This window comes from Hyperolius riggenbachi, chromosome 3, assembly GCF_040937935.1.
Source record: "Hyperolius riggenbachi isolate aHypRig1 chromosome 3, aHypRig1.pri, whole genome shotgun sequence".
NCBI classification, from domain to species: Eukaryota; Metazoa; Chordata; class Amphibia; order Anura; family Hyperoliidae; genus Hyperolius; species Hyperolius riggenbachi.
In genome coordinates this window covers 286,174,736-286,200,841 of record NC_090648.1, presented here as the reverse complement: position 1 = coordinate 286,200,841, position 26,106 = coordinate 286,174,736, and the positions used below count along the sequence as shown (strand labels likewise).

The 26,106-nt window shown below is 45.5% G+C and overlaps 1 protein-coding gene across 5 annotated transcripts in view; it reads left to right on the top strand.

Annotated features, from left to right (window-relative positions):
• Positions 1-26,106, top strand: part of LOC137561421 (suppressor of tumorigenicity 7 protein homolog) — a 197,258-nt gene that overhangs the window by 130,934 nt on the left and 40,218 nt on the right. For all 5 annotated transcript variants that reach the window (XM_068272719.1, XM_068272718.1, XM_068272721.1 and 2 more), the window contains exons 5-8: positions 4,525-4,640; positions 9,049-9,124; positions 10,373-10,527; positions 14,419-14,516. In XM_068272719.1, coding sequence (XP_068128820.1) covers positions 4,525-4,640; positions 9,049-9,124; positions 10,373-10,527; positions 14,419-14,516 — 445 coding nt within the window. The remainder of the gene's footprint in view (positions 1-4,524; positions 4,641-9,048; positions 9,125-10,372; positions 10,528-14,418; positions 14,517-26,106) is intronic.

Genomic DNA, 26,106 nt, shown 5'->3' with positions numbered 1-26,106 from the left:
AGACAATGGTAGAGTTAATTTACATGTACATACAGAACTCCAGGAAGCCAGCTGCTAGCCTGGCATGCCTACATCTCTGACCTAATACACAGCAGATAGAAAAATGATAGAATATGTTCCTGTATTATCCCAACCTCCATAACTAGCAGCTATATCATGACACAATACATCACCATACTGCTCATAACTTAAAGAGGAACTGTCGCAACAATCTTAAAATTTAAAACACATACAAATAAGAAGGGTGTTTCTTCCAGAGTAAAATGAGCCATAAATTACTTCTCTCCTATGTTGCTGTCACTTACAGTAAGTAGTAGAAATCTGACATTACTGACAGGTTTTGGGTTAGTCCATCTCTCCATAGGGGATTCTCAGCATGACCTTTATCCTTTATAAAGACACTCCCTGAAAAAGATTTATACAAAGATGCAGGCCAGCCTCCGTGCTCACTGTACACTTTTTTGGCTAATTCACTAATTGCATTTTAAAAATAAAGAAATCCCAGTGAACCCCCATGAGGAGATGGGCTAGTCCAAAACCTGTCGGTTCTGTCAGATTTCTACTACCTACTGTGTGTGACAGCAACATAGGAGAAAAGTAATTTATGGCTCATTTTACTCTGGGAGAAACATACTTCTTAATTGTATATGTTTACGTATATTTTAAATTTTAAAATTTTCACGACAGAGGTCTTTTAACCTCCCTGGCATTCAGTTTCTGCTGGGCTTCTGTGAAAAAGTTACAATTAATTTTCATAACCCTTTTTCTTTTAACTTACCAAAATGTGTCAAGCAAGGGTCTATAATGCATTGTGAGTATAATAAAGGCTTAAAACACAAAATCAAATCAAAACTAAAATGTCAAAATTACTCCCTAAGTCCCTTTACACTTCTGAGCTACAGCTGCTCAACCTGCTCTAATATGAATGTAAAGGAAGCCATACACACCCTATCCCCCCCCCCCCCCCTGCAGTTTATTTTAGAGGAAGAGGGAGTTTCAAAGACACCACCTATCTGCGATCATCTGCGTGCTCACAAAAGTAGTAGACAGATCCTCAATATGGATCCACTGAGAAGAAACATAAGACTTTCCAGGCACTGCAGTGACTTGTGATTTATTCAGTTGTCAGACTTCAGGCATTTTCAATGCAAAAGGTAGGTTCAGTGGTTATAAACAGTTGCTCCATATTGGAGTGACATTTGTATCATGGCAATAAGAAGTAGAAGTCCTACCATATTCTGGGTGGTTGGCAGTGGGTGCAGGGCATAAAGGGGGTAGCCTAAAGGCTGTTTCGCACAGCATTGCTTATTCCGAGTTTCACCTGGAACAGCCTCGGAAGAAGCACCGCCGTGCGAAACAGCCGTTAAGCTACCCCCTTTTTGCCCTCCTCCACCCTCTTCCTCTCTCCGACTCTCTGATGAAAAGTCATACATCTACGACAGTAAACATTATAGTGCCGGCCACTACAATCTCCTTGAACTGATTAACCCTCCTGGCGGTTTGTAAAAATCCGCCAGGGGGCAGCAAATACGTTTTTTTTTTTGAATTTTTTTTTTTTTTCATGTAGCGAGACGAGGTCTCGCTACATGATAGCCGCTGCTCAGCGGCATCCCCTCAGCCCCTCCGATCGCCGCCGGCGATCGGAGATCAAGAGATCCCGTTCAAAGAACGGGATCCCTTGGAGGGCTTCCCCCGTCGCCATGGCGACGGGGCGGGATGACGTCACCGACGTCATCGACGTCGTGACGTCAAAGGGGACTCCGATCCACCCCACGGCGCTGCCTGGCACTGATTGGCCAGGCAGCGCACGGGGTCTGGGAGGTGGGGCAGCTGCGGCGACGCGTATAGCGGCGGATCGGCGGGTAGCGGCGGCGATCGGACACTGCACGCAGCTAGCAAAGTGCTAGCTGCGTGCAGCAAAAAAAAAATTATGCAAATCGGCCCAGCGGGGCCTGAGCGGTGCCTCCCGGCGGCATAGCCCGTGCTCAGCACGGGCTTACCGCCAGGGAGGTTAAGGAAAAACCTAGACCTTTCACCTACAAGAAGAGGTGGACCCACAACTGCTATTAACCTCCTTGGCATTTAGCCTGTAATGGTGACGGGAAGGAAAAAGAAAATCAGTTGTATGCCCGTCACCATTATGGGCACGCAGTAACAGGCACTTACCACATACAATCACAGCACTTTTCCTGGCTCCGTCCGCTTCCACTGGGCATTAGGGGGGCCTAATACAGAGCCACTGTTTATAACCACTGAACCTACCTTTTGCTTTGAAAATGCCTGAAGTCTGACAACTGACTAAATCACAATTCACTGCAGTGCCTGGAAAGTCTTCTCTTCTCAGTGATCCCCTAGGTTTTTCCTTAGCCATGGTCCAACTTTTTATGGTATTTTAAAGTGGTATGAAACTCCTTTCTTTTTTGCTCTGAAAGAATATTTATAGCATAAAATTTACTTACCAGAAACAAAAATGGTAGCAGAACAGCATTCAGTTCAACACAGCACTTTCTTCTTCAGTGGGAAGCTTAGTGCTAATACAGAGGAGATTACATTGTCTCTTGCTTAAATTTCCTTATCAGCCACAATTAGTCAACAGCAGCAGCAGTGCTGAAACTCAACTGCACACATGACAGAAGGAGAAAGGGGTGAGAAATGATCACTAGATAGATTTTAAAGCGGAATATAACCCTGCATTTCAACTTTGCTCTAAAACATTATTTACAGTATATTATATGCAACCAGCATTTTTTTTTTTACTAGTCAAGCATTGGAAGGGTTACACAGGGCTTTAACCACTTGAGGACCCACCCTTTACCTCCCCTTAAAGAGAACCCGAGGTGTGTTTAAAGAATGTTATCTGCATACAGAGGCTGGATCTGCCTATACAGCCCAGCCTCTGTTGCTATCCCAAACCCCACTAAGGTCCCCCTGCACTCTGCAATCCCTCATAAATCACAGCCGTGCTGTGAGGATCTGTTTACATCTGTAGTGTCAGTCTCAGCTGCTCCCCCGCCTCCTGCATAGCTCCGGTCCCTGCCCCCGTCCCTTCCCTCCAATCAGCAGGGAGGAAAGGGAGGCAGGCGGGGACTGGAGTTCTGCAGAAGGCGGGGAGAGCAGCAGATTGACACTGTAGAGATAAACACAGCCAGCTCTGACAAGCTGTTTGTCAGCAGCATGGCTGTGATTTATGAGGGATTGCAGAGTGCAGGGGGACCTTAGGGGGGTTTGGGATAGCAACAGAGGCTGGGCTGTATAGGCAGATCCAACCTCTGTATGCAGATAATATTCTTCAAACCCACCTCGGGTTCTCTTTAAGGACCAGCGCTGTTTGTTGGGATCTGTGCTGGGTGGGCTCTGCAGCCCCCAGCACAGATCAGGGTGCACGCAGAGCGATCAGATCGCCCCCCTTTTTTCCACCCTATGGGGATGATGTGCAGGGGGGGTCTGATCGCTCCTGCCTGCAGGCATGTTGCAGGGGGGGCACCTCAAAGCCCCCCTCCGCGGCGAAATCCCCCCCCCCCCCCTCCCTCTCCTACATTTCCCCCCTGGTGATCCAGGCTGCACAGGACGCTATCCGTCCTGTGCAGCCAGTGACAGGACGTCCCCTGTCACATGGCGGCGATCCCCGGCCGCTGATTGGCCGGGGATTGCCGATCTGCCTTACGGCGCTGCTGCGCAGCAGCGCGGTACAATGTAAACAAAGCGGATTATTTCCGCTTGTGTTTACATTTAGCCTGCGAGCCGACATCGGCGGCCCGCAGGGTATTCACAGAGCCCCCCGCCGTGAATTGACAGGAAGCAGCCGCTCGCGCGAGCGGCTGCTTCCTGATTAATCAGCCTGCAGCTGGCGACGCAGAACTGCGTCGCTGGTCCTGCAGCTGCCACTTTGCCGATGCACGGTATAAGCGTGCGGTCGGCAAGTGGTTAAAGTTCCTGGAGATTTCTGCAGACGCATCCAAAGCTGAAATAGATACATTTTGTTTACATAAATGTATCTAAGTGTTGAATGTGACTCATCTCTCTGACTGAGAAGGAGCTTGGAGGACAGCCAAAGAGTGTGTAACATTTATCAATAGATACATGTAACTAAATAGAATGTATCTATCTGAACTTCTGCATATCTCTCCACGGAACTTTAAACCTCTGTGTTTAACCCTTCCAATGCTGGTCTAGTAAAAAAAAAATGCTTTTTGCATATAATATGCTGTAAATAATATTTTAGAGCAAAGTTGAAATGCAGGGTTATATTCCGCTTTAATATATAAATATAGCAGCTATGCAATAAATGAAATGGTGGAATTCAGAGCAGATAAACTGTACTTTGAGAACTTGTAATTTGTAAACAGACAAAATTACTTGTGCACAAAGCAAATATGGTAACTATGGGTAATACAAAGTAGAAAAACACATTTTTATTGAAGGTTATGCCTGAATTGTATCCCACTTTAAGTTTTGTCACTTTGTCTGTGATGATTGTCTATAATGTGAAATTTAAAAAGGTGTACTTGTCTTCCTGTATTACAGATACACATGGGTAACAGGACGGGAGCCGTTAACATACTATGATATGAATCTTTCGGCCCAAGATCATCAAACATTCTTCACGTGTGATACGGATCATGTGCGGCCAGCAGATGCTAGTAAGGAGTGCTTTACGTAACAATGGTTTCAGTTGCCACAGTGCTGCACAGGTGTTTTTCAATGTTTGTCTAGTCTTCTTTTGGACATTGGTCATGGATGGATATTTCTTAAAGGTTCTCACATCTGTGTTCCAACCTTTTAATGGCTTGTTATAATTTAAGCAACCCACATGACTTGGATACTGTACTTATTCACTGTGATCTGGAGATCACTCATGAGTTAAGCGCCATATAGGCCTGTGTAGGCCGAAATTATATTTTGTGATCACTTCGGTGACAGGCTGCCCAACAGCCTGTAATAGAAATGCATAGTTGCTTCACCTGAGTGTCATGTTCTGCACTATGAAAAGGGGAAGGGGAGATTAAGTAGGAGGTGCCCGTGGATAATAACAAAGCAGTTGGACAAAAACGTCCAGTGTCAAGCGTAAAGAGGTTATTTGAAAATTGAGATTGTTTTTTTTTTTCATTTGTTTGTTTTTTTTCTTATGAGATTATATATTTTTTTTCAGTGGTTTTAATTTCTATTTAATGGGCCAAATGCAGCACCTATAGCATCCAAACTGATTGCCGTATAAACTGTATATTTACTCAGTAGCTGTGACCTAAAGACAAGGAGGCTCCTACTCAACACTAGTTTTCAAATTTTGTTTTAAAAATGCTTTTTACTGTAATTGGACCCATGCAAATAAGACTCCTACAAATAAAGTAACCGTTTTTGGAATATTTTTCCTACATAAGTGGTATAAACACGTAAAAGCAGATGTATATTGTATAGTCCAATAAAATATGTGACAACCACTAAAACAAAAGTTTGCTTTCTTAAAGCGGAACTGTAGAGAGAAAATAAACATTGTTTCACTTACCTGGGGCTTCCCCAAGCCCCCAACAGCTGTCCTGTCCCGCGCTGCTTCTCGACGAGCCTCCCTTCTCCCGCCGCCAGCTACTTTCGGTTCCGCCGCCGGGCCACTGCGCCTGCACGGCTATGGCCACACGTATCCTTTCTTCGCATTCCCCTCTATTGCAGAGGGGAACACGAAGAAAGGATACTCTTGGCAGGGCTGCGCTGGCATCGACTTACAAGTCGAGGTACGGGACGGAGCGGCGGAGGAGAACGGAGGCTCAGGGAGGACTGGCGCGGGACAGGACAGCTGCTGGGGCTTGGGGAAGCCCCAGGTAAGTGAAACAATGTGTTTATTTTCTATCTAAAGTTCTGCTTTAAAGAGACACTGAAGCGGAAAAAAATTATGATATAATGAATTGGTTGTGTAGTACAGCTAAGAAATAAAGCATTAGGAGCAGAGACCTAAGTCTAATATTTGTTTCCAGTGCAGGAAGAGTTAAGAAACTCCAGTTGTTATCTATGCAAATAGCCATTGAGCTCTGCGACTTTGAAAGTGGTGGAGAGCTCTGACTTCTGATTAGGTCATCTCTCCTGTATTGTGTTTTTCTTTTTCAGAAAACTGTTCAGGACAGGTCAAAAGTTCACTGCCTGTTCTGCAAAATCTTTTAGAATGCTGAGTAATGTGTAAACTGCAAGTATTAGAGAATGATGCAATGTTATAAAAAAAAGCTGTATAACTGAAAATAAAAATGAGAATATTTTTTTTTGCTACCAAAGTCTAGTAATTACCCCTACTACACAACCAATTCATGATATCATAATTTTTTTTTTCCGCCTCAGTGTCTTTTTAAAACAGAAAGAATTTGCAATAATTCAGGTTGGAGTGAGCTCTGAGATGTCTCCCAGTGCATCACTGCTAATTATATGCAAATTAACCATTGTTATCCTTAGAAGCTAAACACACCTCCAGCTCCGCTGGAATGCAATGATGTGTCTTGCTTGTAATTAGTACAGAGCCATAATAATCAACATACATACAGACTGTTTCAGATTGGTTGATCCTCATCAGTGTATGGCATGGATTAGTTTTGGCTCTATGGAGTAGGACTTGAAACACCCAGAGGTACAGACTAACCAGCAATATCATGGTGAACCAGAACTCATTGGAGTGTGTACGGGGCTAATGGTCCAAAAAGCCACCCTTGCTAAAATGCATGGAAAACAAAAGTTTGCTTTCTTAACCACCCTGGCGTTCTATTAAGATCGCCAGGGCGGCTGCGGGAGGGTTTTTTTTAAATTAAAAAAAAACTATTTCATGCAGCCAACTGAAAGTTGGCTGCATGAAAGCCCACTAGATGGCGCTCCGGAGGCGTTCTTCTGATCGCCTCCGGTGGCCAAAAGTAACACGGAAGGCCGCAATGAGCGGCCTTCCGTGTTTTGCTTACTTCGTCGCCATGGCGACGAGCGGAGTGACGTCATGGACGTCAGCCGACGTCCTGACGTCAGCCGCCTCCGATCCAGCCCTTAGCTCTGGCCGGAACTATTTGTTCCGGCTGCGCAGGGCTCAGGCGGCTGGGGGGACCCTCTTTCGCCGCTGCTCGCGGCGGATCGCCGCAGAGCGGCGGCGATCAGGCAGCACACGCGGCTGGCAAAGTGCCGGCTGCATGTGCTGCTTTTTATTTGGTCAAAATCAGCCCAGCAGGGCCTGAGCGGCACCCTCTGGCGGTAATGGACGAGCTGAGCTCGTCCATACCGCTAAGGTGGTTAAAACAGAAAGAATTTGCAATAATTCAGATTGGAGTTAGCTCTGAGATGTCTCCCAGGGCATCACTGCTGAATAAATGCAAATTAATTCATATATTGTAATGATCCGCTCAGCTGCCTGCGCAGGCAGGCAGCTTTTTGACCACTGTTCAGGTCTGCATTCTGCAGGTCTCTGGAAGAGAGACCTTTTGTCAGTTTTGCAGCTTGCTGCTGCTGAGGAATTTGCATACGTTTGTCATGCAAATTGCCTTGCCACATCCTTTGTAGGCTTGCTCTATATATACCATGTGATTCCACAGTACGTCGCTGGTCATAAGGGTTTGTCCTGTGAAACACTCCTGGAGTGTCAGCCATGCTTATTGTTTGAAGATTAGCTTAGAGTAATTCCTGGGACTGCGCTAGGCATCCTTGCTAGAGCAGTCAGGATTGTATTCTTTGTATTGCCTGTTCTGTCTCTCTTGCTGTACTTGGATCTCACTTGCTCTGGCGGAAAGAGCAGTGGATTCAGCTCGCTCTGTTTCTATACTTGGATCACACTCGCTCTGGCGGAAAGAGCAGTGGATCCCGCTAAACTATCTTGCTGTACTTGGATCACACTTGCTCTGGCGGAAAGAGCAGGGGATCCTGCAAGCTCTGTTGCCTTACTTGGATCGCACTCGCTCTGGCGGAAAGAGCAGTGGATCGTATCTCTCACTTATTCCTGTTTTCGTGTATCTGTCTTGTCTGATACGAACGCTTGCTGGAGGCTCGGTGAGGTAACCGTTAAGCAAGCGCTCGCGTCTTATGTTTCATGTTTGTCTGTCGGTGGTTAGTTAGGCGTGCTTGTCTCTGTTGCGCTTAACACGCGGAGACCGCGCAGTAAACGCGTTCGCTGTTGCGAATGAGTGCGGTGTTCGCGTTTAGTTAGCGTTTGTTATTTTCCTTCTCTTCTCATTGTATGATTACTGTTCCTTTGCTACTCTCGTGCCCTGTCTTGCTTAAGCCTTGTGTCACCTCTGGCAATCGCCGCTCTCGCGATTGCGTTCCTACTTCGTTTCTGCTGTTGTGTGTGCACCGTCGCGGGTTGGCGACTAGATTGGGGCACATACATACATTCTGTCCCTGTGCTCATTCTCTTTCGGAATCGCTCCTCTTGCGATTGCGTTCTCACTTGGTTTCCTTTGTTGTGTGTCCACCGTCACAGGTTGGCGGCTAGATTGGTGGACATACATACATTCCTCATCTGTACTTGTTCAGTCTTGTGTTGCTGTTAGCAATCGCCATCTCGTGCGATTGCCTTCTCACCTGATCTTCATGGTTGTGTGTTCATCGTCGCAGGGTGGCGACTAGATTGGTGGACACACATACCCTCTGTCGCTTTGATCTCTCTCTTTCAGGGCTATCTTGCCCTGCGTTTCTTCCCTCCGTACAATTCCTGTCTGGCGTCAGTGGCAGGGCAGAGGATCTGTTCCGACAGGAATTTCCCTCTACAGGTGCTTTGCACCTTTTGCTGGGTTCTCTCAAATTATACGCTTGTGATGGATTTCTGCAGTGTCAGCGCACGTCCTGTGCGCTGACCACGGAGAGAATTCCACAATCATTACATATATACAGTATGTTCAGCAGTGATGCACTGGGAGACATCTCAAGCTCACTCCAACCTGAATTATCGCAATCGGTGTTTGGCACCTACTAAAACTACTACTAGGATGATTTACTACATTAGTAAAGGGTACAGTAAAATATGATTAAATATCAATACTTTTATAAATGGTTATTATATACGGGTTATGTATTGATTTTCTGTGTTTTATTTTTAAACAGTAATGCAAAAGGCATGGCGTGAAAGAAACCCACAAGCCAGAATCTCTGCGGCACATGAAGCTTTAGAATTAAATGAGTGAGTAGTCCTATTCATCAGTTTAAAAGCATTGGTCCATAATCAAGGCCAGAAGGATGCCTATAGTTAAACATCTAGTATCCCTTCCCCATGCTTCTTTGTAGTCTGTAAAAGAAAACCTCCAAATTGGCCTTTCTTAATACTTGTGTTCTTTCTAAATGATTTAGTGCCATATTCAGCTGATGTGAAATGGGAGCAAAGATCAGTGGTTGGCAGTTGAATATCCATTGAAGTGAAGAATCAGTTTATGATTGGATGTGTTTCCCTTTCAGTGGATGTTATGTGGTCTCTAGCAGTTGATTTATTGACCATATTTCCACTTCAGGCAATTTTTCATGAGTTAAAATAGGTTAGGGTAAGTTAGTGTTTGGGCTTTGGGGACAGTTAGAGGCAGGTGTGGCTAGGCCACGGTAATATGTGAGAGTTAAGGAAAATGTGGTTTAATTTAGAATTAATGATTGTCTTAAATATAAATTAGTGTTAGACACCATTTAAAGAAATGAGGCAAAGGTGAAAGGGCACTTGGCAAGGATAAGGTTAGTTAGAGTGAGTGAGTGAGTGAGTGAGTGAGTGAGTGAGTGAGTGGCTAAGGTCAGGCTTGATGGAGGGCTTAGCAATAGGTCACGGGGAGTCAGGATATATCTTAAGGTTTAGATATATCCTCCCGATAGTTAGCGCCTAAATGAATAGATGGCCACAGTCATTACAGCAAATCCTGCCGAAAAACACTTCAAAGGAACTCTACATCTCCTATTGATGAAGTAGAATTAGCCGTTTCATTCCAGGGTATTATGTTTGGATGCCTTTAACTAATACAGTATATGTTTGTTCCAATTAATTCAGAGAAACACATTTATACTAAGTGTTCCTTGTTTGTCATTGTAATCAGTACAAAATGTTATGTTAGCCTGCGAAACAGAATGTCTTTCTTTGGGAAATTGGGTGTGTATTGTATTGGGCAATGTGACTCCTGCAACACATTCGGAATAAGCACTCACATAGACTTTGAAAAGTGTTTTGGACCCTGATTCTGTGTTTTTTGAGAAAATCTCACACAACAGAAAACAGAGGAATGTTTCTTGAATCGGGGTCTCTGCATCAAAGCATTCTCAGAAATGCAGCATTGTCTGCCAGGAGACTACTGATGGTGGCATCAATCACTTTATTCACTCGGTCTCATCGATCTAAGATATAGTATTATATTTCACTCATTCATTGCTTGTTTTTCTTTTATGTTTTTGATTCCAGATGTGCTACTGCATTTATTCTTTTGGCTGAGGAAGAGGCAACTACTATTGTGGAGGCAGAGAAACTGTTTAAGCAGGCACTGAAAGCTGGAGAAGGTTGCTACAGGAGAAGCCAACAGTTACAGCACCATGGTGCTCAATATGAAGCACAGCATAGTAAGAGATAACTATTTCATACGGATTACACACGCAGCACTCTGTACAGTTGCATCCAATTCACTTAACTCAAACTTCAGCTTCAGCTTAAAAAAATGCATATGAAGAAGCTAGCACATCCAAGAATTATCTTTATTGTTATCTTGCAAATAAGCCAACATTTCAGAGCCACACAGGGCCCCTTTATCAAGTCACACATTGCTCTAGGCAACAATCTGTCTGCCGCTTCAGGGTAAACCTAAAAAGTCAAGTGGGGACTCTCTGCTCCTTTTCGCACTCACTCATGTGATATGCATCCAGCAGGCGGCTACAGCCTGCAGGCAATCAGAATTGTCGTAAAATATGTTTAAAGGACAACTGAAGTGAGAAGGATATGGAGACAGCCATATTTATTTCCTTTCAGGCAATACTAGTTGACTGGCTGATCCTCTGCCTCTAATACTTTTAGCCATAAACCCTGACCAAGCATGCAGCAGACCAGGTGTTTCTGACATTATTGTCAGATCTGACAAGATTAGCTGCATGCTTGTTTCTGGGCCAAATAGATCTGTAGGTCTGCCAGGCAACTAGTATTGTTAAATGGGAAATAAATATGGCAGCCTCCATATACATCACTACAGTTGTCCTTTAAGGTATCTGTCTTTCTCTTAACTGGGTCAGAAGTATTCATGTTTTCTGCCTCATCTATTATACAACCTGCATGCAAGGCAGTGTTTGTATAATGATGATGTAATGGCCCAGATCGCTACAAAGCTTTGCATTATAAATTGTTGCCCAAAAGGTATATATAAAATGTAACTCTATTTGCTTACTGTTAGATAAACAGACACAATTAGTTAAAAAGCATCAGTTCTTGAGGACTACCCAACAAGCCTAGCCTCATCTGCCACCAGAGGAGGCTTCCTCAAAATTGCCACAAGTGGGAGACCACAGTTATGAGCAGGTTCTACCTGCCCAATGCTTTAGCGCAGTGTTTCTCAAACTTGTCCACATGGCTCCCCTACAGTGCATGTTTATCAGGCAACCTCACCTATGCACAGGTGGGGTAATCGGTGTTTCAGCTACATGGAATCCACCTAGCTGAAACTAGTTACCCCACCTGTGCATAGGAGAGGTTGCCTGCAAAATATGCACTGTTGGGGAGTCACAAGGACAAGTTTGAGAAACCCAGCTCTAGCATACTCACCCCATTTTACTAGACATAGGACCATATAAATATAGATTTGTTGGTTGGTAGTACCATGTAAGTGTGGATTATATATAGCATGAGAACTCCATAAAGGAGGTATGAGATGAGAGGACATGGGCTATCCTGCAAGCATTGAGGAGAGTCATCGTGGGGAGCAACTGGGGAATGCACATAGCACGGTCATATATAGTGTTAAGTTGTTGGAGACGTTGGTACCCTAAACCCTGCCCTGAACTTTAGTTTGTAAGAACTCATTTGATACCCAGAACCGAAGCAGGGAATTTGAACTTTTGCAGCTGATGGTAATTTGGGTGCTGCCATAGACTACAATGTTAATTGCAGTTATCGCAGTACCCAGTGTATAATTTATGCAGCTCAGTTATTATATAGCCAAACTCTGGCGAACAGTTACAGTAGGACTCAGTGGCACATGAAGTTGACTAGCCGAACTCCAGATAGCGGTAAAGATGGTGATGGTGCACGGAGTTTGACAACCATGTAGCCAAACACTAAATAGTGTCAGAGGGGTTTAAGTGTTTTAAGGGGTTCGGCTATTTAGTAGTCAGACTCTTACTGTCAGCGGGGGGAGTCACAAAGCGGCTCACAAAGTTTGGCTACTGTGTACTGACTAGTACTGAAAGGCTGACCCACCACCATTTGCAAAAGAAAACCTCTGAATATGATGCTGTGCACATGCACTCAACTTCTTTGGTGGACTGTGGCAAGGCCTGTTCTGAGTGCAACTTGTCCTGTTAAACCACTGTATGGTAATGACCAATGTGCTGCAGCTCAGTTTAAGGGTGTTGGTAATCCTCTTATAGCCTAGGCCATTAGGTCATCTTATGTACAACAACGTGTTGTTGTTTTTTTTTTTTGGGGGGGGGGGGGGGGGTTGTTTTTTTAATCCTCCGTTTTCTGCCATGAGGTGCCATGTTGAACTTTCAATTACTAGTATGAGAGCATGAGAGCAACAAAAAAAATTCAATGCACCTGCTCCCCCATTCACACATATATCTTCATTGTTGTGTCATGAGAAGGATATAATAAAATATTCATAAAAATGTGAGGTGTGTGGGATACTGTATTTGTTTGGTAACCTATCATGTTTTTTTTTCAAAGCACCACCGGCATTCACATTTATACAGTTAAGAATCCTCTAAATAAAGCGTATAAAGTGTAGAAACCCCCTAGAAAAACAAATCCTTACCAAGCTGGTGTGGTTTCATAATGGATATATACTGTAGGTTCTGTAGACACTTTTTACAGATAACATGCAAATATACAGTAGGTTCCTTATTTACTGGGCACAAGACAGTAAAGTATCTTAAAGAGACTCTGTAACATAAAAAAAAAACCCCTCTGGGGGATACTTACCTCAGGAGGGGGGGAAGCCTCAGAGTCCCAATGAGGCTTCCTCCTCCCATGTAGGTTCAGGGAATCCAGCGCTGGCTCCCCCGAATGCTCCCCCAATCCTCCCTCGACAAGCCTGACAAGGCTTTTGATATATTTACCTCGCCGGGATCCAGTGCAGGTGCAGTAGCGGCTCTTTGCTCGGGCTAGGCGGAAATAGTCAAGCCTGATTGTATCCGCTCTACTGCACAGGTGGAAGAGGACTAGTGCCTGCGCAGCAGAGCGGATCGATCGGGTTCGGCTATTTCCTCCTTAACCCGAATGAAGAGCGGCTAGTGCGCCTGCGCAGGATCGCGGTAGGTAAATATTTACCTCACCGCGATTCAGGGGATTCCCGCAATGCGCTGGAGGACGATGGGGGAAGCCCTGATAGGATCCAGAGGCTTCCCCCTCTCGAAGTAAGTACCCCCAGGGGGCATTTTTTTACTTACAGATTTTCTGTAAGTGTCAAAATGTAAGGAGTTTGGCAGAATGAACAATGTTAACGTAACCTAAAACAATTCTCTGATTGTAGCCTTCTTCTGACCGTCAACATGGCATTTGCTTTAACAACTTTGTTCCAGTGAAAAATCTTTTTTCAATTACTGCTCCATCCCCCTGTCAGCACTCTGTCAACAGAACACCAGACTTGGTTGTGCCTCCTCTCCCAAACTTTGTCTTAAGTTGTAATGCCAGGCATACACGGCTGCGTTTATGCGCCGGATCGAGCCGCTGGCTCGATGCCGGCGCATCCCTGCTCGTGCGCGGCTCAATCCCCGCTCGTACCCGCGGGCGGCTGCTAATCAGCCGCTCGTTTTATTCTATTGTTCTCCCCGCCGGTATCGAGCAAAGTATCGATCCGGCGGGGTATCGGACACGTCGGATATTATCAATCGAGCCATCAGGCTCGATTGATAATCCTCCCCAGCAGCCGTGTATGCCCAGCATAAAACCTCTGGGAAGAAGACTGAGCAAATATCTAATGGTATTGTTCCCTGAACAGGGGCTTTAATGCTAGGTACACGCAATACAATTTTCTGTTAGATTTACCTGCCAGATCGATTTTTTTTTCCAGCTTAATTTCGATCGATTTTCAGATCAATTTCCATTAAAGTGAACGGAAATCAATCAGAAAATCAATCAAAATTAAGATCGGACATGTTGGAAAAAATCAATCTGGCAGGTAAATCTAACAGAAGATTGTATTGTGTGTACCTAGCATAAGAAACACTTAACATGTTGTTTGTTCTGCACATGTATATCATGTATATTCATATGACATATGTGATTTCTAACTTTGTTTTGCCTTTCAGGGAGGGACACAAATGTACTTGTGTATATTAAAAGGAGATTAGCAATGTGTGCAAGAAAGTTGGGCAGAACAAGGGAAGCAGTAAAGATGATGAGAGATGTAAGTATTTTTCTTAATTCACAGTTCTTTTTGAATTGCTCATTTAGGTTGAAGTTAGCTGCTATTAATGGAACATATCAGCAGCAGCCTTCCTTACTGAATCATGTTGCTAATATTAAGAGAATTGAGCACATCCACTGAATCTACCAGCAATGGATTCAGACAAAACTGGAGACCTGTTGAATGGATGCAGTACTTGTTGAGAAAGACCTTGGCGTGTCAGGATATACACAGTATCCATTCCCGGAGCATGGTGGTCAGCACATATGCCATTACTGCCCATCAAAGGCACGCCGACATTCACAGCCCTCTGCAGCACCACCACTACCACCAGTGCAAACAGGCAGCCAGCTCTGTAAAATAGTAAACCTTAAGGTAGCCATACATCTAGCGATGTATGGGCAGATTCGACCAGGGGACAAGTCTCTCTCTAATCGAATCTGTTGAGAGAGAGATCTGTCAGCTGCCCATACACCACAGGCCGTCGCCTGATGTAGGGCCACCTATAATTGGTAATAATTACTGCTTGAATAACCATTTTCATACAATTTTGGTCTGTAGCTCGGTATTGGGTCAATCAAACTCGACAGGAAGTGCATGCGATTAGCCCAGTTCCAAACTGCATGCAATTTGCATGTAAGCTGCAATTATTGGCAGGCCAATGAACACATTTAGGAGCCTACTTCTAACGGGTGGGAGAAAATGACTACAAATAATTTTTTCTATACTTTATTGTTGCACTTAAAGCAGCCAGTGATTGCAGATTTACCACATGCTGTTTGATAATGTTTGTTAACGTGAACCTGAGGTGAAAGTGATATTGAGGCTGCCATATTTATTTCCTTTTAAATAATGCCAGTTGCCTGACAGCCCTGCTGATCTATTTGGCAGTAGAAGTGTCTGAATCACACCAGAATCAAGCATACAGCTAATCTTGTCAGCTCTGACAATATTGTCAGAAACAACCGATCTGCTGCATGCTTGTTCAGGGTCTATGGCAGAAAGTGTTAGAGGCAGAGGATCAGCAGGACAGCCAGGTCACGGGTATTGCTCGAAAGGAAATAAATATGGCAGCCCCCATATCACTGTGACCTCGAGTTTACTTTAAAGCTTATAAGTAGTGACAGCCATTATGTAGTTAGGCAGCAATAGGGATGATCGAAAAGGGTGATTTCGAAATTCCGCCAGAACGAAATTCCGTAACCGTTACATTCCGGCGGTATTTCACGGAATTCCACGTTCCGGCGGAACAATTTCAGTAATCTCATTTGAAACCTCGTTTTTGAAACATCGTAGGCCATGGGACCTAGTGGCGGTTCCACCGGTTATTTTTTTTTTTTTTTTTTTGGAGCAGCAGGAGTTGTCATAGGCCATGGGACCTAGAGGTGGTTCCATGGCAGTCATTACAATTTTTGTTTGGAGCAGCAGGAGTTGTCGTAGGCCATGGGACCTAGAGGTGGTTTCACAGCAGTCATTATAATTTTTTTTTTTAAAGCAGCAGGAGTAGTCATTGGCCAAAAGCACAGGGTTAGTGATATTACGTCGGATTGCTGCAAAAACAGAATTTTTTTGATCTTAAAATGCAAAAATATGTGATGGTAATGATAGGCAGCAGAGTTTGAGAGGGAGAGCCTTTGAGGCTTGAAAAACAGCACATTGTAATTTAGTCTAATCATCATCATGAATCAGTGAGAGAGGCCTTGTAATTATCACTGATCCATGACTCGTTCATTTTTATGAACGTTAATATGCCCACATGGTCTGTGGACAGACTGATTCGTTGGTCGGTGACCACCCCACCTGCAGCACTAAATACTCGCTGAGAAAGAACACTGGTGGCGGGGCATGCCAGAATCTCCAGTGCATACTGAGTGAGTTCAGGCCAGGTATCCAGTTGTTTTGTCCAATAGTCCCTGGGGTCATCATTACTCTCCATATTGTCTGGAGCACTGGCCGACCCCAAGTAATCATTCACCATACGGGCCAGCCGCTGGCGGTGACCACTTTGTCCGCTGGTGGTGCTTCTGCTAGAAGGAGTATCTGGCATTGGCTGATAAAATTTCTTCAACATACTCAGTAGGTTCACAGATTGGCTATTGGTGCTGCTGCTGGGAGTGGGGCCACCAGACCTTTGCTGAGTATGATGAGGCTTGGTAGCTTGGGCCCGAGATACAGGTGCAGGAAACACATCTTCTACCCAACGAAGAAGGGCATCCCGGATCTGGCTCATCCTGGCGTCTGCTTGGGAGGGGGGTATGTACTGCTGCATTTTCCCCTTGCGTCGGGGATCTAAGATGGTGGCCACCCACATGTTGAGCCTTGATTTTAAAGTTTTAATCCAGGGGTCCTTATGGAGGCACTGGAGCATATGCGCAGCCATAGGGAAGAGATGTCTGCCATTAATCATCTCTTCCTGGCTGTCAGAACTGTCATCATGCTCCAGCTCCACATCACAATCTTCTGCCCACCCCCGGACAATGGGCTCTTCCGCTTCCACAAGCTCTGCCTTCTCATCCAGGACTTGAGCATACTCACTCACTCCCCCACTTGACTGACCACTGTTCAGTAGGGCTTCCTCCCCCTGTTCGAACAGTTTGTCAAGAGCCTTGTCCAGCATGAAGGCAAGAGGGAGCACTTCTGATATTCTGCAGTGCTCCTCACTGACCTTTTTGTTGCCTGCTCAAACGGCTCCAACACTTTGCACACCTGTCCAATCAGCTGCCACTGGTCCCCAGTAATGTAGTCCAGTGGTCTTGTTCTGGAGGAAGATGTCTGAGACAGGTATAGCCTGACCGCCATTTACTGCTCCCACAACCTCTCCAGCATGTGGAGGGTGGAGTTCCACCGCGTTGTACAATCGGAAATAAGCCTGTGCTGCGGCAGGCTATGGCGGCGCTGCAGCAGTTTTAAAGCCATGGTGGCAGTTGCGGAGCAACGAATGTGGGCTGGCACCTTTCGTGCTGAGGCCACAGCGTCCTTCAACGCATCAAAAGTGCGTAAAAATGTCTGCACTACAAGGTTGAAGACGTGGGCCAAGCAAGGTAAGTGAGTGTAGTCACCTTGCGAAATGGCGGCCAGCATGTTGGCACCATTATCAGACACCATTGCACCTGTCTCCAGTTTTCGGGGGGGGGGGTCAGCCTTTGACGAATCTGATCTTGTAAGGCTGCAAGGATTACAGATCCGGTTTGCCTGTTCTTGTCCACGGATTCCAGTTTCAGCACTGCTTGGCATCGATGGTGCTGCAGACCAGTGTAGGAGTGGGACCACTTGCTGGGAGGCTCAGCAATGGCAGACTGGCCTTGGACAGAGCAGGAAGCAGAGGGAAGTACAACAGGCCTCCCCTTCAACCCACGTGGCGGCACCACCAGCTGAGATGCCCCAGACCTTGCACCCTCCTCAACCGCACCATAGAGGGTGACCCAATGGGCGGTAAAAGTTAGATACTTTCCCTGCCCATGCCTGCTGCTCCAGCCATCTATAGTGAAGTGCACCTTGCCACAGACAGCGTGATCCATAGACCGGCCAACACACTCCACAATGTGCTGGTGAAGGGCAGGGATAGCATTCTTGGCAAAATAATGGCAGCTGGGGATCCGCCATTGTGGAGCAACACTGTTCATCAGTCTGCGGAAGGGGGCACAGTCCACAAACTGGTAGGGCAGTAGCTGTTGGCCCAAAAGCCTTGCCAGGAGCGCATTAGTTTTCACAACAAACGGATCACTTGCAGGGAGCATCCGCTTCCTCTGCAACATTTCTGGTACAGAGGCCTGACGCTGGAACACTTGCCGAGGTCTGGACTCTCTGGAGCCCTCTTCCAGCCTGGCATGCAAAGGGATTTGAAGTATAATGGGACTGAGCAGGTTGGATAGGGACAGGACGGCTAGAAAAAGAAGAGGAGGGGCCTGTGGCGGCTGCTTTTCCTCCACCCATCTTATTGTAATTTTTTACATATTCGAACTCCCGTCTGTGGTGGTTGCGCAGATGGCTTATCAGCCCTGAAGTGCCGAACTCGGTACCAGATTTGCCTCTGCTCACCGATTTATGGCATACAGAACAGACTGCAATGGATTCATCCTCTTCCAGAACATTATAATAATTCCATGATGGGGACGTGCGTGCACGTGGAGCAGTGGTGTGACCTGTTCTAGCACGTCCATGCTCAGCATTGGACTGGTGGGTACTGACAGACTGGAAAGCACTTGCAGGCTACTGGCCAACCGTCTGCTCTGTTTCTCCATGCTGCTCATGCCTGCTAGTGCCTAACCCACCAGATGGCGACCACGTTGGATCAGCCGCCTCATCATCCAAAATATCATCCAGTTCAACCAAAGCACTGGAACCCATAAGTGACTCTTCTGGACCCTCCACCTCTCGACCAAACACCTCTGTAGTTGACTGGTGGTGATGTTGACTGGTGACACTGGATGAAGAAAACACAGGGGCCATTTCTGTCACCACAGAACCCACCACTTCTTGGGAGCTTGGTCCCAAGGTCTCCTCCAATGCCTTCTCCCAATCCTTTTCCACATCTCTCTCATCGACGTAGGTGTGCTTTACTTCTGGAGGAGAGTACTGGGAGGAAGCAACCTCGTCAAGAGAAACAGCTGCGGTCGGGTTCTGGTCATGAGGAACCTGGCCACTACTGGTGCTGCTGTAAAAAGCTTCAAGTCCCTCAGACTGGGTAGAGGGTTCCTGATCTAAATAATTGACAACTCTCTTCGCCTGCTGCTCTGTCAAAATTTTCCTGCGTGCGAACACAGGGAAGACATGTCTGACCAGGGGGGGGGAATGCTTCCTGCTGCTGCTGCCACCCTCAACCTGATCACGTTCTTGACGTGATCCACCAACACCACCATCACTCCATTTTCTTTTAGGAGTGGCAGGAAATTACTGCTGCTCTCGCTCCATTGTTTTGGGGCCACAAACTTTGTTGGGGAAGGGGTATGAGCGACAGAACAGATAAGAAAATAAGGAGGTGAAATAAAGAAAATAAATAAAAAAAAACTAAATACAGAAAACTAAAAACAAAAATTAACTTAGAAAACAAAAAAAATTGCACTGCACTCAACTAATCAATCACCTCTCTCGCTCTGTCAAACACCTAAGCCTGCGGCCTGGCTGGCTCTGTCTAACCCTCTCCACACAGCAACTACTAGCACACTACACTACAATCTATCACTCAAACTAACAATCTTGAAACCCACAAGCTTCGTGCCTGTCACAGCTCTCTTATATACAAAATGGGTGGGATAGCTGATGATAGGTAGCTAGGGAGCTGGTTGCTAACGTAGGATTGGTTGTTTTTTGTTAAGACTCTAATTGGTGCTGAAATTCCGATTTTTCATGCAGCAATCCTGTTGTTTTCACTTTTAAACTTCTGTCTAGGGTCTTCCTTCTGATTGACTTAAAAAATCCGCATTCCGACGGAATTCCGAATAGCAATTCCGGAATTACCGTATTTCGTGCCGTATAAGATGCTCCGAAATATAAGACGCACCCAGGTTTAGAGGGCAAAAAACAGGGAAAAAAATATACTCAACATGGTGCGTCCATATTCCAGGGGCGTCTTGTACATGTTATCCCCCAAATGGTGTCTGCCCATGTGTCCTGTGTGCCCTTTCTCCCCCATGTGTCCTGACTGCCCCTTTTCCTCATATGTCCTTCTGTGTCCTGTCTCCCCATGTGTCCTTCTCCTTCATGTGTCCTGTCTCCCCCATGTGTCCTTCTCTTCATGTGTCCTGTCTCCCCCATGTGTCCTGTCTCCCCCATGTGTCCTGTCTCCCCCATGTGTCCTGTCTCCCCCATGTGTCCTGTCTCCCCCATGTGTCCTGTCTCCCCCATGTGTCATGTCTCCCCCATGTGTCATGTCTCCCCCATGTGTCATGTCTCCCCCATGTGTCCTGTCTCCCCCATGTGTCCGTCTCCCCCATGTGTCGTCTCGATCTGGTAAAATGCCGGCGGCGGCGGCAGCTTACCAGATCCATTTCACCGGGAGGACTGCAGACACCCGGCTACTCCATGTGTTTCCTCTACTTCGCGGCTTGTACTGATTGAGTCATCAGTAGCCGCGAAGTAGAGGAAACACATGGAGTAGCCGGGTGTCTGCAGTCCTCCCGGCGAAATGGATCTGGTAAGCTGTCGCTGCTGACACTAGGGAAATGTATACAATAGGGATGCGAGACATGCAGGGGGGGGGGGGGGGGCTGGGCGGGAGAAACGCAGGCATGGGGGGGGGCAGGAAGAGATTAGATGGGGACAGCTGTGGCACACGGGGAGAAGCTAGGCACAGCGGGGACACAGGCAGGGAATCCCCAATGGCGGCGTATCGGCGGCGATTCCCTGCCTTTGCCGTATAAGACGCAGGGACTTTTTCTCCCTATTTTTTGGGAAAATACGGTACCGTTTAGCGCTATGGCAATTCCGTTCCGATGTGACGGAATGGAATTGCCACATTCTGATCGGAATCGCGGAAATCTGAATTCCGCGGAATTCGGTGAGCATCCCTAGGCAGCAGATGACTAACACAGCTGCCAGCCACTTGACCATTGGCTGTTGGCTTTAGGCCGGATTCACACATGCATATTGGTCAAATGTTTTTCTGCAAAGTGGCAGAAAAGTGTTTGACAGCTTTCGGTGGCTTTCGATCTGCATTTTTCTTCCCCACCATGGAGGTGCATCGGTAACAGCCCTGGAAGCAACCTTTTGCTTCCAAGGTCACTTTAAATGTCGGGAAAATAGGGGTCAAAACACGGGCATTTGCGCAAATAATGGTACCGGCACTGCCCAATCATTTGAATGGACAGAGCTGAAATGACGAGTGCTGCATCCATGTGAACTGTGCCTAAATCTGCTAGTCAATAAGTCCTCTTCCCCGAGAGAGAGAGAATTTTATTATTTAGTATTTTGTATAGCGCTGACATTTTGCAGCGCTGTACAGAGTACATAGTCATGTTGCTTAACCATACCCCCCAACCGTCCCGTTTTCGTCGGGATTCTCACGATTTGGGGTGGCCCTCCCGCTATCCTGGGCCCCCCCTCTTGAATCCCGACGGATGGGCAGAGAATGGAGGAAGAAAAAATGATCGAGGCTCCAGCCGCGGTAATGAGGGATGCGGGAGCCCGGCTTCATTACTTCCTCCCTCCCTCCCTCCCTCTCTGAATACCCCCCTGATGTGTCTGTCCCCCCCTCCTTGTTAGCAGAGTGAGCGCAGCGGAGCAGCCAGTCGAGTCCTCTTACTTACCGCTGATCCACTCGTACTGGCATCGGACCACCATGTGCTTCCTGTTTACTATGACGTCACAGGAAGCACATGGAGGTCTGATGCCAGTACGAGTAGATCAGCGGTAAGAGGACTCGGCTGGCTGCTCCGCTGCGCTCACTCTGCCTACAGGGAGGGAGGAGGGGGGACACAGACACATCAGGGGGGGCGTTCAGAGAGGGGGGGGGGGACAGACACATCAGGGGGGCGTTCAGAGAGGGGGGGGGGACAGACACATCAGGGGGGCATAGACACAGAAACCCATGGGCACCCTCACCCTTCTCCCCACCATTTTTTAATGACAATTGCATGTATATATATATATATATATATATATATATATATATATATATATATATAATCTCTGCAATTGTGTATATATATTTTTTTTGACTAGGGGTGTGTCAGGGGGTGTGGTTGGGGGTGTGTCAGGGGGTGTGGCTTATGTCCCGGTTTCTCATCTCAAAAAGTTGGGAGGTATGCTTAACTGTCCATCACAGATGCTCATAATCGAATCCCAACCATAGTAAAATTTCTATTGTTGCCTAGGGCCAATTTTAAGGGGGGAGACATTTACCTTATCTGCTGCATGTTTTGGGAAGTGGTAGGAAACCCACGCAGACATGGGTAAAACATACAGACTCCAATCATGCATGAGAGGAAGTGCTGGCTAGCAAACCAAAAGTACTATGGTAATCAACTGCCATCTCATTTATAATCCGTTATTTTTTTATTTTATTTCGTAGCTGCCTTTTCCTCTGTGTGGCCTAGTGCATACCAGAGCGGTTCGGCTGCGTTTTGTGATCCGCTTGCGGCTGCGGATACGCTTGGGTAATGTGTTTCAATGGGCTGGTGCACACCAGAGCTGGAGGCGTTTTTTGGATTGTGGATGCGTTTCTGCCTCAATGTTAAGTATAGGAAAAACGCAAATCGCTCTGAAAAACGCCTGTTCAGAGCGGTTTTGCCGGCGTTTTTGTTACAGAAGCTGTTCAGTAACAGCTTTACTGTAACAATATATTAAATCTACTACACCAAAAACGCTTTACAAAACCGCAAAACGCTAGCTGAAACGCTACAGAAAAAGAAAAAGCGTTTCAAAATCTGCTAGCATTTTGCGATCTGCTAGCGGTTTTTGGTGTGCACCAGGCCTCTGTTTGGTAGAGGTGTGCCATGCTACTCCACTCTGCACTACTCATAAAAGGTCATATTTATTTCTTTTTAAACAATACCAGTTACCTGACAGTCCTGCTGATCTATTTTTCTGCAGTAGTTTCTGAATTACACCAGAAACAAGCATGCAGCTAATCCTGTCGCATATGACAATAATGTCCAAAACACCTGCTCTGCTGCATGCTTGGTCAGGGCCTATGGCTAAAAGTATTAAGGGCAGAGTATCAACAGGCCAGCCAGGAAATATGCATAGTTTAAATGGAAATAAATATGGCAGCCTCTATATCCCTCTTGCTTTAGGTTCCCTTTTAAAGGAAATATGTATGGCAGCCTCCTTATGCCTCTCGCTTCAGTTGTCCCAAGTCATTATGGTAGGCCCTGTACTCAAATAAACATAAAACCTGGCGCTCCTCACTACCTCCTTGCTTTCCTCTCTCCTATATCAATCTGGTTCGCTTACTGCATAAAAAGTGTGTGTAACACTCACAAAAATATTAAAAACATAAAAGCAGAGCGATCAACAGTAACAAGAACTGCAACACTAATGTTGCTAAGTAATCAATGTCCTCTTTGGCGTAAGCCTAATGCTGGCCAAACAAAGTTCATCCACATTTGATAAGTATAGGCTCTTCACTGTAAAACTTCCTCCAAAGAAATTGATAAATTTCTGTCACAGCGCTTATCACTATACGCTCACCAGATCGGTTGGCCAATCTTTTCAGATCAGCAGTCAGCGTTTTTGGCCTTGCCAGCAAGAGATTCCTCCGATCACTTCACCAGCCTCTCCAGGCATCCGACTATAAGCTCAGAATAAAACAAGGGAAATGCAATAGTGTGATACCATTTGGATAGAGCTTAATATTATCACCAGTGCACCCCTTTTCCAGAACAGTGCCACCAACGTGCTTCCACCATAAACAGATACACAAGGCGCTCACCAGATGCACTGGCCGACCCGCAACAGACCAGCAATATAGCGTGTTGTTATAACTTCAGTTTTTGGGATAAAGGACATCCTAGGACTCAAACAAAGCCGACCATAGCATAATTCCGTTTGATTTTAATAAGTAATAAAAGTAGTGCACTTACAAATTTGCAGTAAAACATGCGCATATAAAAAAAACGTAGCACAGGATCCTCCAGCGTCTCCTCAGCTCCTTAGGCTCCGCCCTACTAGTTTCGTCCAATGACTCATCAGGGGCTGAGCCCCTGATGAGTCATTGGACGAAACTAGTAGGGCGGAGCCTAAGGAGCTGAGGAGACGCTGGAGGATCCTGTGCTACGTTTTTTTATATGCGCATGTTTTACTGCAAATTTGTAAGTGCACTACTTTTATTACTTATTAAAATCAAACGGAATTATGCTATGGTCGGCTTTGTTTGAGTCCTAGGATGTCCTTTATCCCAAAAACTGAAGTTATAACAACACGCTATATTGCTGGTCTGTTGCGGGTCGGCCAGTGCATCTGGTGAGCGCCTTGTGTATCTGTTTATGGTGGAAGCACGTTGGTGGCACTGTTCTGGAAAAGGGGTGCACTGGTGATAATATTAAGCTCTATCCAAATGGTATCACACTATTGCATTTCCCTTGTTTTATTCTGAGCTTATGGTCGGATGCCTGGAGAGGCTGGTGAAGTGATCGGAGGAATCTCTTGCTGGCAAGGCCAAAAACGCTGACTGCTGATCTGAAAAGATTGGCCAACCGATCTGGTGAGCGTATAGTGATAAGCGCTGTGACAGAAATTTATCAATTTCTTTGGAGGAAGTTTTACAGTGAAGAGCCTATACTTATCAAATGTGGATGAACTTTGTTTGGCCAGCATTAGGCTTACGCCAAAGAGGACATTGATTACTTAGCAACATTAGTGTTGCAGTTCTTGTTACTGTTGATCGCTCTGCTTTTATGTTTTTAATAGGCCCTGTACTCCCTCTGGATTTTAAAGCTTGTGTTGCATCGGTGGTCACGCAAATAAAGGCACCATTTAAGTAAGCCATGTAATTCAGTAAACCTTACTAAAATATGTTAGTTAATAGAATTAAAAGATGGATGTATTCTCTTGCATGATATGGTTCAAGTTCACTTGCCTCAGAACATCACCTGATTGCTTCTGTCATCTGTTACAAAGGCAGTTGTGATATAACATACGTTTTGACTACACTAAGGATAACAATGGAAACTTAAAGGACAACCGAGGTGACGTGACACGATGAAATAGACATGGGTATGTACAGTGCCGAGCACACAAATAACTAGGCTGTGTTCCTTTTTTCTTTCTCTGCCTGAAAGAGTTAAACATCAGGTATGCAAGAGACAGTTTCTGCCTAGGTCAGACTATAGCATAACCCTAAATGATAATTACAGCCATAAACACATTTCTGTCAGTAAATGGCTTCTGAGAGCAGAAAAGATTAAAAGGGTCAATAATTCATAGGTTTGAGCTCTGGCATACTTCAATGAAGGTGTGATTGAGCAGATACAAGGAAACAGAAAAACTTAAAAACTCGATTTAAATATAAAATAAAAATGTGGGATATCTTAAAAAAAAAAGAAGTCATTTTTAGTAGGAGGAGGATAGATGCAATTGTTTTTCTCATCAGTTTATTTTCACCTTGGATGTCCTTTAACCTAATGGCTGTATATTCATTAGGCAACCATTATACCAAAAGTGTATCATTACAATAGGCATGGTTGCTGTTATTTTACCACTACCACTCGCTGGTGGTGTTTCATTTTTTTATTTTTTGAGTTTCTGCATTATGGAACAGATAAGAAAAGAACCTCTATGTACAGGGCCGGTGCTACCATAGAGGCAAAGGAGGCAGCTGCCCCAGGGCCCCAGAGCTTGTAGGGGTCCCCAGTGGCTACAAGAGGGAAAAAAATTTCAAATCGACCTTATAGGTTTTGAGAAAATCGATTTTAAAGTTTCAAAGGAAGAAAAATACAAATTAAAAAACCAGCCGACTTTAATGGTTAATAGCAAATCCACCTTAAATGCTAGAAACCCTAAATTTGCAGGATATGTTAAGGAGATCATTGGGAATAAGAGGAAAAAACTATTTTTCAAAAAGACCTTATAGTTTTTGAGAAAATCGATTTTAAAGTTTCGAAGGAAAAAAGTATACTTTTAAATGCGGTAAATGTCACTTTTAGTACCTAAC